Source organism: Trichosurus vulpecula, chromosome 1 (assembly GCF_011100635.1).
Source record: "Trichosurus vulpecula isolate mTriVul1 chromosome 1, mTriVul1.pri, whole genome shotgun sequence".
In the NCBI taxonomy this organism is placed as follows: domain Eukaryota; kingdom Metazoa; phylum Chordata; class Mammalia; order Diprotodontia; family Phalangeridae; genus Trichosurus; species Trichosurus vulpecula.
The window spans coordinates 76,954,246-76,974,135 of NC_050573.1; the positions used below are offsets into that span (position 1 = coordinate 76,954,246).

At 46.8% G+C, this 19,890-nt stretch overlaps 3 protein-coding genes across 13 annotated transcripts in view; 1 reads left to right on the forward strand and 2 right to left on the reverse strand.

The window, feature by feature from the left end:
* On the reverse strand, positions 1–12,196 carry C1H19orf38 (chromosome 1 C19orf38 homolog). Its single transcript, XM_036740781.1, has 9 exons — positions 12,130–12,196; positions 9,072–9,149; positions 8,118–8,420; positions 7,737–7,802; positions 7,196–7,288; positions 6,806–6,827; positions 5,986–6,029; positions 5,017–5,054; positions 1–447 (listed from the first exon to the last, which is right to left on the reverse strand). Exons 1-9 carry the CDS (start codon positions 12,194–12,196, stop codon positions 301–303), a joined length of 858 nt encoding a protein of 285 aa, XP_036596676.1. The 3' UTR covers positions 1–300.
* Positions 12,197–12,245: 49 nt separating this feature from the next.
* TMED1 (transmembrane p24 trafficking protein 1) lies at positions 12,246–15,760 on the forward strand. Its single transcript, XM_036760798.1, has 4 exons — positions 12,246–12,724; positions 13,207–13,304; positions 13,544–13,733; positions 14,324–15,760. The coding sequence occupies exons 1-4, from the start codon at positions 12,518–12,520 to the stop codon at positions 14,540–14,542; spliced, it is 714 nt and encodes a 237-aa protein (XP_036616693.1). The 5' UTR covers positions 12,246–12,517; the 3' UTR covers positions 14,543–15,760.
* Positions 15,420–19,890, reverse strand: part of DNM2 (dynamin 2) — a 75,908-nt gene continuing 71,437 nt past the window's right edge. For 4 of the 11 annotated variants that reach the window (XM_036760787.1, XM_036760793.1, XM_036760781.1 and 1 more), the window contains 2 exons: positions 19,207–19,458; positions 15,420–16,078 (listed from right to left, as the gene is read on the reverse strand). In XM_036760787.1, coding sequence (XP_036616682.1) covers positions 16,039–16,078; positions 19,207–19,458 — 292 coding nt within the window. In that variant the 3' untranslated portion in view covers positions 15,420–16,038. Of the gene's footprint in view, positions 16,079–16,977; positions 18,606–19,206; positions 19,459–19,890 lie in introns of those variants that run through there. The other 7 variants (XM_036760764.1, XM_036760768.1, XM_036760748.1 and 4 more) reach the window with 2 other exon arrangements.

The window sequence follows — 19,890 nt, forward strand, 5'->3', positions numbered from 1 at the left end:
TCTCTTGGGAGGCTGTAGTTGTATTCCCCCATAGGGGCCCTGGATGAAAGATGAAGGGGTGGTGAGTCAGACATACAGGAGCCAGGCCTTCCCAGACTTCTTCAGAACCCAGCCTGGAAACTGACAAGTCTGGGGAAGAATGCAAAAGAAGGGGAAGGAAAAATGCAACCTCTTAGTCTCACAGCAGGGGACAGGTTCAATAAAAAGAACTGAAGGTGCTGAATTCAGGGAGTCCAGGAATGGAATAAGTAGCTGAGGGCTTCTTCCCGGATACAAGGGTTCTGGAGCCAGGGGATAGGTTCATTCGAAGGACCTGAAGGTGCTGAATTCGGGTAGCTCAGGAATGGAAGAAGTAGATGTGGGTCTCTTTCTGGGTACAAAGGATTCTGGAGCCACAGTTGAGCTGGTAAATGTGCCATGAGTATCCATGTCTTCTGGGGTCATTTTCTTTTTTAATAAAAGAAAATAATCAAGTAACTTCTAGGATATAGAATTGGGGCTACTCCCCTACTTTTTCTCCTCCATCCATACTAAATACTATTGTACATCATTCTTCCACTAGTCTTCAGCTCCAAACCTCTTATTTTACCCCACACTTTATATACTCTGCCCAAATTATGCTCATTTCCCCTTCTTTTCCAAGGCCGTGTAGTAGAACGAGCATGAGATTTAGATTCAGGAGATGTAGATTCAAATTAGTAGCTAGGTGGCACAATGCATAGAGTGGTAGACTTGGAACCAGGAAGACCTGAGTGAGAATCTTGTCTCAGACACTAGGTGTGTGACCCTGAGCAAGTCACTTAACTTCTCTCAGCCTTAGTTTCCTCATCTGCGAAATGGGGATAACGATAGCCCCTACCTCCCAGGCACTTTGCTGAAACAAATGCTAGATGTTATTATTGTTCAATCCCTGCCACTAGGTGATTATGAGCAAGTGACTTAACTCTTGTGAACCTTAGTTTCTTTATCTGGAACACAAAAAGCCTGCACTAACTGATTTCTAAATGCCATTATGAGTTGGCATCTCGTGAACCTTTCTCGATCTGGGCTTTTCTCATCCACTTTTGTCATCCCTAGGTTATCACGTGTACTTCCCAGGGTGGTCAAGGGATCTTAGAAGTTATCTAGTCCATTCTACATCAACAGGAATCCCCTTTATAATATTCCTGACAAGCGCTCAACAAATATCTACTTGAAGTGATGGGGAATCATGACTTCCTGGGGCAGCCTATTTAATTTTGGGGGGATAGTTCTAATTGTTTGCAAGTATTTCCTTACAATGAGCCAAAAGTCTCTGAAATTTCTACAAAGTGCTACCAAGTCTGCACCCCAAAGGCCAAATAGAACAAGCCTAATCCTCCTTCCCCGTAACAGCCCTTTAACTCCTCGAAGTCAACAACTCTCTTCTTCCTAAATCTTGTCATCTTTAGGCTAAATATTGTTTTTTTCCAATAATCACAATTTGCAGATATAGTACACTCCTACAACAACCTTGTGTTAGTATCTCCATTTTAACGATGAGGAAACAGGTTCTGGGAGGTTGTGCTCCATCCACATTGAATAATACATCTAATGTGTCTCTGGTGGGATCAAAACTCAAGTCTCTTGACTCCCTATCTACCATACCATGTTGCTTGTCTTATGGCATGGATTCTAGTCCTCTGCCTTTTTCTTTCTCCTGAAAACCCACTTCATCACCATAGCCGCCCTATCCTTTTCTTGCCAAGCTGAATCTGAGGAGGTATTAGGAACCATACTGAAGCAGTCATGACCACTATCATCTCAGTTTCTCTTCTGTGGTATAGCATTCGCTGACAGAACTCAAAAAATGCCCACTGGGACGGGTGCTAGATTTATCTTGCCCCAAATAACTTGTGTTTGGGGAAGAAGTTCTACTTGCTAAGGAGTAAAAAAAAAAATTCAACCTAAAAAAATTTCAATTTCAGCTCTAACTTTCAACCAATTACAACTTATTAAATTTCATGAAGATAGTAGTCTAGTTTCCTGATGATAGGTTCACAAAATGTCTGCCCAGATATATTTTCCAACAGCAGCCTTTTTTCTGAACTTCAGACACATTTTAAACCACTATCAGGCCCTTTTCACCTAGATTTCCAAATGGCACTTCAAAGGCAGTATGTTCAAAAGTAAACTAATTCTCTCTCCTCTGAAGTTTGTTTTCCCTCCTTTCTTCTCTTTTTATGCTAATGGAAATACCATTCTCCCAGTAATTCTTGCTCATCCTTGACTCTTTTACCTCCCTCACTCCCCCACATTTAGTAAGTCAAGAAATCTTGTTTATACTTTGTCCCTGAGCAGATGGATTTCAGAAAAACCTTGAAAGACTTACATGAACTGACACCCAATGAAGTGAGCAGAACCAGGAGAACACTGTACACAGTCAGAGCAACATTATGTGATGATCAACTATGATAGACTTAGCTCTTCTCTGCAATACAATGATCCAAGCCAAATCCAAAAGACTCATGATGAAAGATGCTATCCACATCCAGAAAATGTGAATGCAGACCGAAGCAGACTATTTCACCTTTTTTGTTTTTGGTCTGATTCTTCTTTCACAACATGAGTAATGTGGAAATATGTTTAACACGACTGCACATGTATAACCAATATGAGATTGCTTGCCATCTTAGGGAGGGATGATAGAAGGGAGGGAGGGAGAAAAATTTGTAGCTCAAAGTCTGACAAAAATGAATGTTGAAAACTATCTTTACATGTAATTGGAAAAAATAAAATACTATTAAGTGCAAAAAAAAAACTCTTTGTCTCTGATCTCTCATCTTCATTCGCATACTCACTAATCCACTCTCTATCTCCATTACTTCTTGGCTGGACTACTGCGATATCCACCTAACCAGTCCCCTTTGGACACCTAGGTGGCGAAGGGGACCTGACCTGGATTCAAGAAGACCTGAATTCAAATCCAGCCTCAGATCCTTCCTAGTTGTATGTCCTTGGGCAAGTCACTTAACCTCTGTTTGCCTCAGTTCCCTTGTCTATAAAATGGGAATAATAACAGTAGCTACCTCTTAGGGTTATTGTGATGATCAAGTGAGACAATATTTGTAAAAGCACTTAGCACAGTGCCTGGCACATCGTAGGGACCATGTAAATGTTAGCTATTATTCTTATTATTAGCCTAATACTTGTGATCCTATTGGTCCAGTGCTCCCACATCTTTGGGGCCTTGCCCACTGCTTATGGGATCAAGTCCAAACTTTCTTGTCCCTGCATTCAAGGCCCTGAACTCCTGGCTCCAGCCTCCTTCTGCAGCTTCCTCTCACCTTCCTCTCTCACCAGAACCATGTGTATCTCACATTGTCTTGTTTCTTTGCCCTGGCTAATGCCATTTCCTATCTCACAATCCCACTGCAATGATACTCCTCCTTAATGACCAGCTCCAATGCTAGCTTCTCTGTCACATCTTTCTTGACCCTCCCCAAAGCCAACCTTAAGTGATCTTTCCCTCCAGTGAATTCTCTTATCACTTTGTGTCTACTTCTCTTATTAATTGACCTCGTTCTATTTTGTATTATCATCGTCAACATCCTACATGCCTGATTACCCCCATTAGATTATAAAATAAGCCCCTTGAGGGCAGAGACCCAGGCTTGTCTTCCTATTCTTTCTTGGTCCAAATCACATATTCTTGTCTTAAAATAGGTGCTTAATGAATGCACGTTGAGTTAATGAACCTCTCCCTTGATAACTTTTCATCCTATGAGCTGATTTTAACCACATTTTAAAAGGGCATATGACTTGAAATAAGGTTTCCATGTATTTTATTAGTAGCAGGTAGTGAGATAGGTTTTCATTGAAACAATCGCCTGTCTTCTAAATTCTCTGTCTTACTTGGTTGGCCCATGTCTTTTGTCCTCACTTTCATAATGCTGCTTAGGAATAGATTATGCCACGGAAGCTAGGCAATAACGCCTTCCAGAAGCCACCAGAGACTGGATCTCCAGGGAGCTGTTCAAGTACAGCATCTGTGTTCGGGCCTGAGGACAGGTGGACACTTCTCAGTATCTCAGGACTGGTCGTTCTTTTGCAGAGGTGAAAGGGAGATGAGTGTAAAGGGGCTTAGAAATACCAAGCCAAGTGCAAGAAGGGATTCAGCATCTTTCACCCAACCAATTTAAGATCACCTCAAGGCACAACGCAGAAGTAATCAGGCTTCATGATTCTGGGTACTTATCTTGGAGCAAGAGTAACTGCTTGAATCCTTGCCTTTAGTCCTGCCAAAACACTACTCAACGTAGGCTCTTTTTAAGGTCCCAGAGATGGCAAGAGTTATGTGCGACCCTATTACCATGGTGGCTGCCTCATTAAAAGATATCTCATTCTTTTGTCTGGGACCTAGATAACAGAGTGGTTACATATCATCCAAAAAGACTGCTATCATTTCTTATGGTTAGATTTGGCTGGTCAGGTCACAGATACCAACTAGAATGACTACTAAATGCTCTTTGACATAGAAGGCTAGAAAAATTAAGGGAAAATTTGACTCTCTTCCACATTGTCAGAACTCAGGTCCTTTTTGCAGATTTATTTCTCTTCTTTGGTTCTAGGACATTTTTCCCTCCTGGACACTAGAAAAATAAGGAATTTGCTGCTTATAACCCACAATGTCCAACTTAATAGGCAAAGGACAATACAAATATACCTCAAGATATATTAATTCCCTAGAATCTGGTTGCCTAATGCTTGTTGAGTCATATCTGACTCTTTGTGACCCAATTTGCAGTTTCCTTGGCAGATACTGAGTAGTTTGCCATTTCCTTCTCCAGCCCATTTTACAGATTCAAAAACTAAGGCAAACAGAGTTAAGTGACTTGCCCAGGGTCACACAGCTAATAAGTGTCTGAGGCCAGCTTTGAACTTGGGAAGATGAATCTTCCTGACTCCAAGCCTGGCATTCCATTTAGTGAGCCGCCTCACTGGCCCAAGAATCTGGTAGGCACCTATAAGTTGTATGTTAAGAATTGAATCACTCACCATTGAAATGGAGAACAGGGAGTTATCAAAAGACATATCTGTAATGGAAGAAGAGCAAAAGACAGGCCTATAGCATTATTTAAAAAAATTCTCACCTCCCACACCTCTATAGACTCTAGGATGAGTCACATGCCTAAGTTGCTTCCTCTATCTCACAACAGGAAAGGGCAAACTCTCCTCTAGAAGGAAAAGGGAAACCTAGGAAAAGAATTTTCTCAAATATAAGGACCTAAATGTCAATTTGTCTCCTTATACCTTCATGGTAAAGTCTTCCATAATCTCCTCTTGTCATTAGCAACCTTTTCCCATATGACCTCATGTAATATTTTGTTTTATACATCTCTAATGTTAATGCATATTGAATATTATCATTTTTATTTGTGTGTCATCCTCTAAATAGCTCCATGAAGGAAGAAACTCTTTTATCTAAACTTTGTATCTCCCCTAGCACCTAGCAGTGGTTTGCATAGAGCAGGTATTTAATAAATATTTGATGAATAAATAAATATATCAAGTCAAAAACTTGACCTCTGCTTCCTATGACAAAGTCAGTATGGGCAGCTGGACAGCTCCCTTCCATCCCCTTCACTCTTAGGGCGAGCTAGGACCAAGATACAGGGGAAGAGAGGAGAAAAGAAGTGAATCCTAGATGACTGAGGGCAGTTACTTTGCCATTAGCATCTCTTCTTATAAGAATATTGTGTATATAAGTGAATATATTGTGAATATAAGATTGTGTAGCCACTGCAGCGAAGTTGGCTATAAATAAAGACTTCAGACTTGAAAAGTGAGGGTGAGATAAAGCCTTACAGTCAGCACATTCCTGAGAACCAGAACTCCAATGCTCCTAATGGGCAGTTCAAGAAGTGGGCTGAGGGGTCACTAGACCCCTCTGATCTCAGAAGAGGCTGGTTGTCTCAGACAAATGGTACAGGAAGAGACAGCCTGGAGCTAGGTAGGGATACACACCTGAAGTAGTATAGTTTATCTTGGTCCAGCAGGATTCTTGCTCTCTGCAAATGAAATAAACAAAGAATAAAAACTATTCCTCTGGTCTAAATGTTAGGCCTTTCCTATGTACTCTTCTTGTCCTATTTTTCATTATCATTATATGTGCAGATTTTAAGTGCTACAGGGCGTCCCAAAAGTCTTGATGCAGTTTGAAGCTATTAAATAGTATAAGGGTAGAAATTGTATCTTATTGATCTTTCCATATCCCTCAGCATGCAGTATACCCCCTTAAGCCCATAATTGGTGCTTAAATGTTTGTTGAACTGAATTTGTAGAATCAATTTAGCTAACAAATAAATATAAGTTGTGACGATTCTAAAGGAATGATAATGATTCTACAAGCCACAAATGAATATATTTACTTTGAATAGTTAAGTGTCACCTCACATGTAAAAAGAGCTTGAACTGAGCCAGGAAAGGAAAATGCCATATAGCCCAACACTAAGAGGGACTTTATTTTCCAGATGGGAAAATAATGGGAGACCCAGAGAAAGGCTTAAATCTTAAGTTCTCCAGAAACTCTTAGAACCCACTTCTCACTTTGAATCTGAGTGCTATAACCAAGGATTGCCTCCATGACACAGGTACCTTCCAGCCCAAAGTGGGAGATCTCATGCGCTCAGAAGGAAGCCACTCCTACTTTCTTCATCCATAATCCCTGAACCAGTTATTTTCTAAAAATGCTCTGAATCTACTCCGTTCATCCCAGGACAAAAGGTATGGAGACTGATGTTTCCTCTACCACATGCCCTCTGAAGTTCTCCTGGATCCACCTTACCTTTTTTTCTGAAGTTTGGTGACTTTAACCGGCAAAAACAAAAACAACAAACAATAAAGCAGGATCAGATTGTTCCACCAATATGTTTATGTTGCAAAGAATAATTCTCTATAGTCTTGACAATTCTAGAGTCAAACCTGGCACTTTCTGTGCCTAATCTGACTTTCTTGTTTCACTGAGGGAAACACAATCAGACAGAGATTTTATATAATCTAAGGGGGCTTGTGATCCTCACAAGAAACAATATTCTCTAAGAAATTGAGGCTTTGGGAGGGCCCCAGGTAGGATAGAATCTCCCCCTCCCCCTGGATAGCTTAAAGCACTTGGGAATACTGGTCTCCCTAAGCATAAGGTAATTTTTTTTTCCCTGGGAAAGATATATCCATGTACCTCGTCTAATCATTAGAATGCCCACAACCAGCACCACAATGAGGATGAATGCTCCAGCCAGGCCCAGGGAGAGTGGTGTGATCCAAGAAGCCACTAGAAAATAGGAAACATGAGATTGGACAGGTGAGGGAGAAAGAAGCAATAGAAAGGAAAGGGAAGGAGGTGCTCAAGCCTTTGCCTCACCACAAGGGGTAGGCTTGTTGGGCTGGGAGCACCAGAGGACTAGCTGAGGTTCCCGTTCTACTGTACTGCAAAGGCAGAGGACCTTGCTTCTGGGAGACTGCAGAGATGAGCAACTGACCAAAGGCATATTAGAATCTGATTTCCAGAAGTGGTTTCTACAAAGGATTTATTCAGTGTTCTCTACTTAAGTGGAAGTCGCTGTTTCTAGAGAGGAGCAACATTTCTTGAACTCACTTCTGTGCTGGGTCCCCTGTGACACCAAAGACATTCCCACAACAGACCTGCCTGCTTCTGAGAAATTAGTCCTGGGGATGTGAGAAGGGCAGTAGAGCCATTCAGTCCCTCCCTCCCTCCTTGCCTTTCTTTCCCCGTGGATCCACTCTACTTGGAGGAGTTGGTAGGGTTGTGGTTGGCAGCCCGTTAACTGGAAAAGAAAAATCAGAATGAGAGAGAAATTTCCCTGGGACATGGCACTGACTTCTTCCATGGCCTTTCTCCTCAGCTCTGCTATATGTTCACAGGACACAGGATACTTTGTGACAGTTTGTAGCTAGCTACTGTTATACCTTCTCACCTTGGAAGATCACTATGTAAATTCTCCAGGAGGTAAACAGCAAACAAAAGATAGTGTAGGACAGGTGACTTGGGACTAGCTCACTAAAAGCTGGAGGAGTGAGCAAGTAGAAGGGGCTGCACCTGTCCAACTTGACACAGTGTCAAAAAGCAAACAGGCCCTTACCTGGAAAGGTCACATTCACCGGCTTGCTCAAGTCTGAGAACTGCTTGGCAACCTCACCCATCACACTGTACTGACATCGGTACTGTGCTATAAGGCCTTCGCTCACGTTGGTCACTGTGAAAACCACTCCCTGCTGGGCTGCTTGTGCCTGCAGTGTCTGTACCACCTCATCTCCATGGAAGAGTGAGAACTCAGCCTCCTGGAAGCCAGGGGGGGCCACACATTGAAGGTGGATGGGATCCCCGGGGTTGCTAGGGTACGGAGGGGTCTGGGAAATGGAAGGAGCTGGTATTGCCAAAGAGCCTGAAAAACAAAGTACACAAAGAAGGGGTTTTGAATGTGGATTGAACTCTGTGGAGATAATTCATGGGGAGGCTACGTGGCAGTGTTGATGTGTGTTGGACTTGGGTTCAAATATCAGCTCTCCTACTTGCTCTAGGGCAAGTCACCAAACTTCTGGACCTCAGTCTCCTTATCTATAAAATGAAGGTGTTGGATTAGATGGCTTCTAACCTCTCTTTTATCTCTAAATCTATGACTTGATGACCAGCAAGGCAAGTCTGCCCTGGAAAGGAAGGGTTCTTCCCATGAATGTCAATGTATTCCCTCCCCCAGCAAAGAGTGCCCTGGAGCCTCCACCCTCCACACATGAATCTTTCAGGGAACATTCAGAGGCTCATGGGTTTTGGGGTAACACTCATCCTCTCAAAGGCAAAGCCAAAGGCCTGGACCTCTCTGGACCACCATTCTATGTCTTTGAAAGCAGAGTACAAAGCACATATTCCTGGGTTTAGGATCCTGAAATTGGTACAACACACACACTGAGAAATCAGTATAAAGAAGCCTCCTTTTCCTCAGGTCTAGCAAATATTGTCAAACGTTCTCAGATATTATGTTCAGCAAATTAGGAAGTAATTTCTGATGCCCAAGGTGTCATCAGATAAAGAAACTTACCGGTTACAAAAAAGAGGACTTTCCAGGGCATCTCTTCACAGAGTTCAGTTATGATTCTGACTGAAGAGAGAAACAACACTCACAACCAATTCCTTGTGAGGCAAGAAGAAAAGAGTTTACGAGGGCAGTTTCCTCACCCAGGGAGGAAGTTGCACACTCTTGAACTGAAAGGGAATCGCTGTTCTACCCTCCCCTTTTACAAATAGTATGTCAAACCAAGGAAGCTAAGTTCCATGTTTTCAGTTGAATTCTACAGATTTTATGAACTTGAGAAACAATGTTTTTGCTTTCCCCTTTTTCTTTAAAGGCAGTGGAAAAGGGGAAGGGTCACTTGGCTTCTTGAAAACCCATGCCCTCAGGTACAAACCACAACATTAAAGTTGGAATAAACATGGGCCATTTTCTTGAACTAGGACTGGCTGTTTCAACTTGAGAAGCCCTCCCATAAGGAGAACTTTATTAAAAAGAAAAAAATAACCCCAGTCCTTTACTCTTCTGCAACAGACACCTGCTCCTTGCCACAGCAATAGTTCATGATTGCTTGAGTCTCTTTGTATCTCTTCTTGAATCCATAGGTCTGGTTTGGGATCACATTTTGGGAAAAATGTGGATGGATGTGTCAGGGAGAATGCACATAGGAAGAGTGATAAGTATAAAGTACCTCCCCCTTCTCCCATTCATTCATTTTTTTTTCATACGTGCATTAAATATAAATAGCTGCTATATCAAGGACCGTGGGACTCTGCTCTCAAAAACAAGATATCACCCCTGCTTTCAAGGACCTTTTAGTCTAGTTAAATATGACTAATGCTAAGAGTAAAAACAATGGGGTTGTTTAGGTAAAGGAGAGACTGAGGGATCCATCCTGCCCATATGAGCATAACGTTGGAGGAGGGGTGATAGCTACTTAGTTCTCAAAGCTACTTTGGAAGCAATGGACTCAATTAACAACAAAGAACTTGTGAATTAATACTAAGAGCAGTATATACTCATATAAGGTTACTGGTATAGCTTCTCAGGGTGGAAACTGCCCAGAGTAGGTGTTTTAAAATAATCACTTATATTGATAGCTTTGGTTGTCCCTAGACTGCAGCACCAGATATCCAGGTGATTACTTAGAGCTCTCTTTCTGATACCTGCTTCTCTGTTCTGTCTGTACTGCATCTTTATGCAGGGATGATTTTTTTAACCTTCTAAATGAGAGCTTTTCTTGCCTCCTCCAACTGCACCCTTGTATCCAAATCCCTTAGCAAAATGACTAGCCCAAAGGTATTTAATAAATGCTAGTTGACTGAGAATTCTTTAGAGGGTGACATTAGACACCATCTGTCAGTTCCAGGCCTTTATTCAAATTGTTCTCCTAGCCTGAACACCCTCTTTTCTCTCTCAAGCCCCACCACTTTGCTTCCAGACTTCTATAAATTCCTTTTGCTAATTATAGTCTGTGTCTGACACTCTAATTCTTTTTCTAATTGTTTATTGGGCATTAGTTCATTTTCCCGACTAGATTGTAAACTCCTTGAGTCAAAGGGTATTTGTTATTCTTTATCTCACAGCACAGGACTGGGAATACAGGTATTCATTGAAGTTGGGTTTATGGATCTTGGTCCTCATCTTCAACACACCAGAATTTTCCAAGGCTGAGGGGCAGGAAAGTGGGTATCCCATGTTTAACCTGGCAATTAAGGCCCTTATTAATCTGACCCAAACTTCTCCTTTCAGCTTTATACTAAATGATATATAGTGGGAAGAACACATTGGATTTTAAGTGTCAGGAGATCTGAGTTTTAATCTTGTTTCCAGTACTTACTGTGTAACAACCTCTGTGATTTTGTTTCCTCATTTCTAAGATAGGGATACTCTTTGCACTACCTTAGTCACAGGGTTATTTTAGAAATTCGTTGCCATATCAGGATACGAACAGTGTGGTAAGCTGGTCCTCCATGCCTGTAATTCGCACCCATCTCATCTCAACCTGCTGAAACCCTCCTATCTTCAAGTCCCATCTCAGGAGTTATTACCTCAAGGAAATCTCAGATTTTCCCATCTGAAGGTGATTTCTCCCTCTGCAATATTTCCCAGAGTCCTCAACGTGTAAGCTATCATTATTTGTCCGAACTGCTCCCTTTACATACTACTTTGTTTTACACTAATGTGGATAGTCACTCCCCCTTAGATTGTAAAGGCCTTTAATCAATAACTCATTTAGGTAAGTGTTTTATCAGGTGCAAAGTACTTTTATCACAACCACCCTGTTAGAGAGCTGGTGCAATTATTAGTAAGTCATTTTATAGATGAAGAAGCGGAGGTGAAGTAACTAACCATCATCCCACAGATATTGTCTTTGATGCAGGAGGCAAAACTGGCCTCCAAGTGCTTTCCACTAAGTTATGCTTCTGGAAAGTGGAAAGAAAACAAGCCCCGGATTCAAATGCTCCACCCTCCCCCAAGAATTCAGAGAAACCTGGAAAGAACTGTGTGAACTGATGGCAAAGTGAACAGAACCAGGAGAGCGATCTCCACAGTCAGGCAAGATCGCAAAGAGAGCCAGCTTTGAAAGACTTTGATCAACACGGTGACCTGGCACAGTTCCAAAGGTTTCACGATGCTAGCTAGCCCCTTCTGTTTGGAGAACCAATTGGCGTAGCTCGAAGTCACTTTTTTCCTTTCTTTTTCTTGCTTTTTTTCCGGGGAGGAGGGAGGGACGGGACGTGACTAATGCAGAGTTTTGTTTTGCACGAGTATACATACGTGTAATAGATTTTGTTTTTCTTGCTCTCTCAATGGCTAGGGGAGAAGGGGAAGAAGAGAATTTGGAACTGAAAAAATAAATCAAATTCTTCCCCCTCCGTCCTCCCCCACCACGGCCTGCAGTCCTTTTACCCCCCAGTTTCCTCAACTGTGGAAGGGTGTGTGTGTGGGGGGGGGGGGCGGGGAACTTCGGGCTGGGGGCCACCCAAAAACCCAGGCAGTAGGAAGGAAAAGAGGTCACGGGGGAAGGGTGAGGCCAGGCCCCTCCCTGGAGAGGGCGGGCCGCGAGACCCCGACACCACCCCACGCTCAGCCGGACCACGCGAAGAGGCGGGGAAGCCGAGTAACGGCCGACGGCTCCCCGCTCGGGGCATTCTGGGAAACGGTCGCGGGGGCTCCTCCGTAAGGCCCCCTCAGCCCCTCCTACCGGCCTGGGCTTAGCTGTCTGTGCAGTTGCCTGCGGGGGACGGACCAGCCTAAGCGTTGGTTTCGTCCCACCGAGTCCCCGCGGAGGGGCTGTTTCCAGAAAGCAAGAAAACGAAGGGAAGAGCAGGGCCTCCCTCCAATCCCTGCGATGGGCAGAAGGGGTGGGACTCCTCGCCCGACAGGCAAGAGTGGGAACCAACGGTGCGGAGAGGCAGCTGGAGAGCGAAGCCAAGCCTTAAAGGGGCCGTGTCCCTGCCTCACACTGCCGGATGACCCGGATGATGGCGGCAAGGGCGGCCCTGGCCCTGGTCCTGGCGGGATGGCTGTCGCCGCTGGTGACTGGGACAGCGGCCGAGCCTGGCTCCCGGGCTCCCCCACCTCAAGACGGCGAGTTCACATTTTTGCTCCCCGCTGGCCGTAGGCAGTGTTTCTACCAGCCGGCACCGGCCAACGCCAGCCTGGAGGCTGAGTACCAGGTGGGGGCGGGGGTGAGGGTGAGGGTGGTGAAGCTGGAGGAGGGGGGGAGGGGAGCCCGAGTCAGACCGGGAATCCTGTGTGGGTGGGGCCAGAATCTTAGGTCCGCTAGGGGCGGTTCCATAGTTTGAGGACCTGACAAGGGGGCGGGGCCAGAATCAGGCATTTCGAGAAGGGGTGGGGCTAGGTCAGACGGTGGGGTTTTAGAAATTGGGTCCAACGGCAGTAGGGGTGGAGTTAGAAAAAAAGTGCCTTGGAGGGGCGGGGCCAGAGCCCTGGAGCGAGGGGAGGGGAGGGAGTGGGGGGACTATCTAGGGAATGGGAGCGAGGATGGGGTCCTGCCTTTCCCCTGCCAGTACTGTGGGCCCCTGGCTGCTGGATAGCCAGGACCCATTCGGTCCTCCTGGTAACATCCCCCGAGGCTGGTGGGGATAACCCTCCTACCTGCATTCAAGGGAGGCCCCTGTTTTGCCTCTGCCTCCAGGTCATCGGAGGTGCGGGGCTAGACGTCGACTTCTCCTTGGAGAGCCCTCGGGGTGTGCTGCTGGTTAGTGAGTACCGCAAGTCCGATGGGGTGCACACGTGAGTATACCTTCCCCTGGCCCCACGCTGTCTCCCAGTGTTCCCTCCCCTCTTTTGCCCCCCAGCCTGGCTGCCCTACTTTCGAAGGGTTTGGTTACATCTGCTAAGCCTGACCTGGCCTCAGGTTACCCACTGTTATCTGCCAGGGCTGCAGGGGCATCTCCTTGGCAGAATGGGGTGATCGGACAGGTCACCCTATCCAGCTTGAGGAGCTGCTCATTCTCTTCTCTCATCTCCAGGGTGGAGCCCACAGAACTGGGAGACTACAAGCTGTGTTTTGACAACTCCTTCAGCACCATTTCAGAGAAGCTAGTGTTCTTTGAGCTCATATTTGACAGTCTACAAGATGAGGAGGATAGTGATGGTGATGGCTGGGCTGATGTGGTGGAGCCTGAAGAAATGCTTGACATTAAGATTGAGGACATTAAGGTGGGAACTGCATTCCTACCTCCAGCCCAGCCCAGCATCTGTTCTGTTCTCCCCGACCTGGCTTGGCTCCTCAGACCTCTTTCAGTCCCTGAAGAGCAGCTCTCTAGTAAAAGGGAAATGCTAGTAAGGGTTTATATTTACATAGTAGTTTGAAGTTTGCAAAGCACTTCCCTTGTGACTCATTGAAATGCGTAGCACAAATATTATTAGTGTATTTTTAAATGAGAAAAAATGAGACTCAGGTATAGCAACTTGCCCAAGGTCATTCCCCTAGTAAGTAGGATTTAAATTTTGACCTATTCGGATTCCACTGCACCACTACCATGTACTCAGTCCTCACTGCCTACGACTGCTTTGGTCTCATTGAAAAATCTGAGTCTAACTGTGCTAAGAGGGCACCTTTGCCTGGCCACATTCCCTTACTGGGTCTTCCTTTAGAATAGTGGGAGGAATTCCTCTGCCCAGCCTATGAGGCTTGTAGAGATATTAAACCTGGGTGGGCTGTGCTTCAGGCTAAGGGGAGAGGGTTTCAGGAACCATTATGTCTAGGGCTTGTCTGAGGAGCCTGCCTTTTCCCTTCTTCCCCACAGGAGTCCATTGAGATGATGAAGACGAGGCTGGAGCGAAGTATCCAGGTGCTGACTCTGTTGAGGGCTTTTGAGGCTCGAGACCGAAACTTGCAGGAGGGCAATCTGGAGAGGGTTAACTTCTGGTCTGCTGTTAACGTGGGGCTGCTGCTATTAGTGGCTGTGCTCCAAGTGTGCACGCTCAAAGGACTCTTCCAGGACAAGCGGGCTGTCCGCACATAGCCCTCCCTAGAGAGGGGTAACTTTGGGAGGGAATTTGGGGGGTGGGTGGAAGGAGTATCTCTCCTGCCCAGGGTCTATTCATAGCCCTGTGTTTAGGAACAACTGAACTTCCTTGGGGGAAGCAGTTTAAAACTGACCAAGAAAGGGTCAGGAGAAGCCTGGGGTGCCGGCCCCGCCCCTGTCAAGGACGTAAGAAGTTAGAGGGTCTCTTGATTTTTTTTTTCTGCATAGAAAGAATGGGGCAGGTACTTAAATCAGAGGCTTCTTAGGAGGTCCTTTTATAATCTGGAGATCAGGGTATCCTCGGGATACCCCAAATCCTAAGTTGAGACAGAAATGAAGGCCTGAGCAGTGAGCTGCTGGGATGATGTGGGGACGAATTATGGGACTTGCTGCCCGGGAAGGGCTGTGCCTTATCAGAGGTGCAGATAAGGGGCTGCACGCTCCATAAGTGAAGAAGGAGGGAGAAAAGGGGTAAAATCTTTTGTTTCAAAGCTGCCCAGAGAGTAAAGGTTATTCCCTTCCCCTTGCCCCCCAGGTGCCTTAAGTATTATCCATCCTGGGGCAAACTCCCCTTTCCATCTCACCATCTTCCCTCTCTCTTGCCAGTCTAGGTGTCCCCTAGGTCAGGCTGTGGCCTCATTCTTTAGACTCCAGGCTGAATCTACTCCCAGAATGGCCACATGATCTTTCTCTTCTCCCTCCACTCCGTTATTTCAGTCCCCCAAATGCCAGCTGCTCAGAGACAAAATTAGCCCTGTGTGGGGCAGGTGCCCAGTCCCCAACAGAAACAAACTAAGAGATGGAATGGGAACAGGTTGGGACGGCCCCCTTGTACCTCACCAAGAACTTTTAATGAAACTCAGACGCTGTCACATGCTTGCCCAGGACTGTCAGTTTATTGGAGACAGGATGGGTTGTTCTCCAGCCTGGCACTGCATGCAGGATGGGGCAGATGGAGGCTTTGGCTCATGGCCTAATAAAGTTCTAAACAGCACCAGTGTGGCTGCATCACCAACCAGAGGATTTGACCCTCTCAAGTCTGTGTTCACTGAGATTATAAACTAAATGAAGGTCCTTGGGAACCAGTTGGCCAAGGGAACAAGGGCAATAGCCTTATTAGGCAGAGAGCTGTTAGCCAAGGGTAGAAAAAGGTGACTCCTGAGCCACACGGAACAAAGTACCAGCTCTGGTTCAATAAATTACTTTTGGAATTGTGGAGTGTGTGGTAACTGGGGCCTAGGCTTGGGGCACAAGTTGATTGCACCTAGGGCCTGTGCCCCTAAAAACCAGGCTATCTGGAACCAGGTTATCAAGTTTGGGCCTACAGCAACATGACCAGCAGGAGTGAAAGCCTCCATGGTGCCACTGTAGGGAGCTCAGGCCTAGCCTGAATGGGAAAATGCCCCCTCAGCTCCCAAGGCCCACAGGGCAGTGCCCTGGGCAAAGGCAGCAGGCTGGCACCTATAGAGATGGATCTCTCAACCAGACGAAACTCAGAAGAAGGGCCGGGAAGGAGCAGAAGGAGGTGGTCGCCTGAGCACAAGAGAGAAATAGAAACAATAAGTTTAATATCGTTGTGGAGAGAAGGCCATGGAGTGGTTGGATGCCTATGACATTGCCAAGTATAGGGGTCAGTCCCCTGTTAAGAGTGGGACAATTCTACCTCTCCCAAGGAATTGGATCTTGGGGTGATGTAGGCAGATTCTTCCAGGCAGAGGGTTAAACAATTTTGACCAGCTGAAAAGCCTGGGCTTCTGCTGGATTCAATCTCGCCAGGGCTACTACCTCTACAATTCTAGGAACCTTACTCTATATTTGGTGGAATCTCTGGCCTTGGTAACAGAAGGAATCCTGCAGGCAGCAGCACCTAACCCCTCTCCAGCTGGTTTATTTGCCTGTTTTTGGACCCACAGGATGAGAGCTATTACTAGAAGCCAAATTAAGGCAAGAGGAAGTGAATGCAGAACTCGCTAAGAGCATCTTGCTATCCTATTCACTTCTTTGGTGGGTGGGAAATTGTAGCACCAGTTTAAAGACCCCTGTCTCCAGGGAGTAGCTTCTCCGTATTCTAAATCTCTGACCAGATTCCCTATCCAAGCAGCTCCACATTCTTGAAGAGAGGGATAGGCTCCCACCTGGAGACTTAATAGGGCTGGGCAAGGTCTGAGGGTGGGGATGGATAGAGGAAGTTGAGGACTAGAGGCTTGGTAACTGCTTGGCTAGCTGTCCTAGGGGAACAGCAGGCATCTAAAAATGGCAGCTGATTCTGATGTGCCCAGTACCTCCACACAACTCAGACGGGACTCTCAATAGGGAGCAGGAGCAGCAGTCAGGGCTGAGCAGGGTTCTGGGGCAGCAAGGGAACCACCGAGAAGCAGATTCCCATCCCCTTTACTCCCAAGCAAAGACAGGAGGAGACAGACACCAGCCGCCAGTAGCTTCTTCCCTTTATTTTAGTTTATTAATAGGGTACAGAGCAGAGGCACTTACACTGGTCAAATTGAGTGAAGGAACAAGTTAAGTCCCACATAGAGGTGCCAGCATGACCAGAGCTGGAGCCCATTTTCCACAAAGGGTCCTAGACATGCTAGGTCTGGCAGATGGTCTGCCAGCCAGGCCAACATCAGCTCTGAGCCCTGGGCAGTCCCTCAGGCAGACATGGTCCCTGATCCAAGTGCTCCCTGGCCTGGGGTTGGGGGTGAAGGGAAGACCACTTTCCCAAGAGTCAGTTCTGCACCCCAATGGGTCCCCATCCCCACAGCAGGGGCTTAAGGCAGCTCCAGGTTTTAGGGTGGGTTTAAGGGCTGGAGATAGGTTACATCTCTGGAGGCTTAACACAGAGGCTCCAATGCAGCAGTGTCTGGGCTTGGGCTTGACATTTTAGTTAAGCCTCACTTCCAGAAGGAGTATATACAGCTGGAGGTGTGCAAATACACCAGTGGCTGGGAGTGTAGAAGGAGCAGTCCACATCAGTGGAGAGATGAGGAAGACCACCAAAACTCTGGCCACCATACCCCTCCTCCCCTTTCCATACTGGGCTAGCTACTTTCTGACTGGGCACATCTGATAACCCCAGGCCAGGCCCTGGTGCTTGCTGCTTCACCCCTGTCCATGCCATGTCCTGATTCACTGTCACTCTGAGGCTCCTGGGGTGATGAACATAAGACCCATGGTGAGAAGAGCAGTAATCCCCATTCTGGCTCAGGGATGGGGGTGGGAGGCCAAGACTCAGTAATAACTGGCCAGCAAGACTCCTCAAACAAGGTGACTTACAGAAGAGAAGCCCTGACCCCACTGAGCTCATCTAGTAGCAGCACATCCTTTAACTTGAGCACGAAGGATGTGGTAGCTCACCTGGTCTCCAGTTTACATTTGGTTTAATCACAAGTCACTCAAAGGGCCACAGACATAGAAACACAGGCTCTTGCTGTGCCCAAAGCCCAAGACTCAGCGGTCCCCCCCTCCCCCATTCGTATATTATTTATACATAAACAGTGCCTAGGGTTGATGGGCTGATCTGATAGGCCACAACATCAGTCCCATCCCTCTGCCCTAATTCAGGTCCCAGACCTCATTCACAAAGTGCAAGAACCCGACCCCACTCCAGGCTCCCCAGGACTGCTCAGTTCAGGGGTAAGTGCAAGTGTCTTGGGAGCCTGCAGAGCTGCGTCGCCAACCTGTCAGCGTGTCCCTGGGTGCTGCCTACATCTGCGTTGGGATGGGCAAGGAGGGCAGGTGTGCCACCAGGCCCACTGGTTACAAGTTCAGATGATCCCTGCCTGGCAAACATGGCCTCAGGCCTGGCTATCAGGGACTACGGGAGAAAAGGGGGAAGGGAAGGAGGCCTCAGGGCCCAGAGCCACATTTGCTTTCTACAACCTTGTGTGTCCCTCAGAGCCAACAGTGTATAGAAACCCCACCCACAATGGTACCCTGATGGTCTGGTTGCCACACCCCACTGAGTACATGGGCTTTTTCTAGAACCCAGGGTTAATCTAGCAATGATGGTTCGGCCGGGCGAATAATGGTTGGCCGGTTCGGTGCGGCAGGGGGTCTTCTGCTGTAAAGAAAATAGACACAGATGGGAAGAGAACCCAGTGAGGATGGGGAAGAGCAGCATGGGCTACAGGGCTGCTAGCCTAGCCAAGATTCTTCAGTCTCCCCTCAACCCCCTTAGACCATGGTAGAATCCAAATGCCAATGGAAGCTGGTTCAATGGGGAGGGTCTGAAGCTCAATCACTTGGCTGGGAGCCCTAGCCCATACTTTCATGGACAAAATAGCCACCTCTAAGCCAGACCCTCTCTGCCCTGACCCTGGGAATTGGATGAGCATTCTTCCTTAAGAAGCAGCAACTGACTGAAAGAGAATGTTGGCTCCCATGGCCAACAAATCCCCTGCTGCGAGTAAAGAGATAAACGTCTGTGCGCAGTAGGTCCTGAGAGGACACGGTTAGGGAGGCTGGCAGCCACGGCCATGGGTTCTACTGGGATGCAGCTGAGCCTTCCCACGGTTGATTTTCTCATGCTTAAGTGCTGTGTGAGTGAGGGATCCTCTACCTCAAAAAACTACTAAAGACAACAAGGCTGCTAAGAGATTCAGTGCTGTCCCTGACAGGGAGAAGAGGGAAAGGAACAAACAGGGGTTTAGGATGAATCTTACCTGGGCACACCAGGGGGGATGCCAGGCGGAATGCGTGCTGGCCGAGACGGGATCTGAGGTGGGGCTGAAAAGGGATCGTTGTTAGTGAAGACATTCTGAGGTCCAGGCCGAGAGGGAATGGGGGGAGCCACAAAGGAGGCAGCGATTCCTATAGGCACAGGGATCAGAGGTGGCCCCGGGGTAGGGCCCCTGACTGCAGGGGGCCTGCCTGGGGGAGGCACGCTGGCAGGAGGCCGATGCTGAGGTGTGGGACTGCAAGAGAACACAGAGAACAGAGGCTGGGACCTAGAGTTGTGGAGAGGTCAAGGATCAGGCAGGAAGCAGTAGGATGAACTAGTATGGGACCCAACTCAGCCTCACTAGAAGGGAAATCCGTTTCTTGGATTCTTGAGCTGGATCCACCTGCCAATTAATTACAGCTTCCTTTCAGCACATGGGGTTGAGGCAGCTTAACTGTTGGGCAATGGCTGTCTGCCCTCGAGTCCCTCAGGGCTGGTTATCTTAGACACTCCCTCCCTAGCCTTCGTAAGCTATCACGTCCTCCCTAGAATCATAAAATTGAAGCCTCAGAAGGGCATACAGAGATCTAGTCCAGCCTTCTACAACCTCCCCCCCAAAATGGTCCGCCAGCCTGAAACAAGCCTGATAAGAACACATTACATACATAATGATATAATATGATAT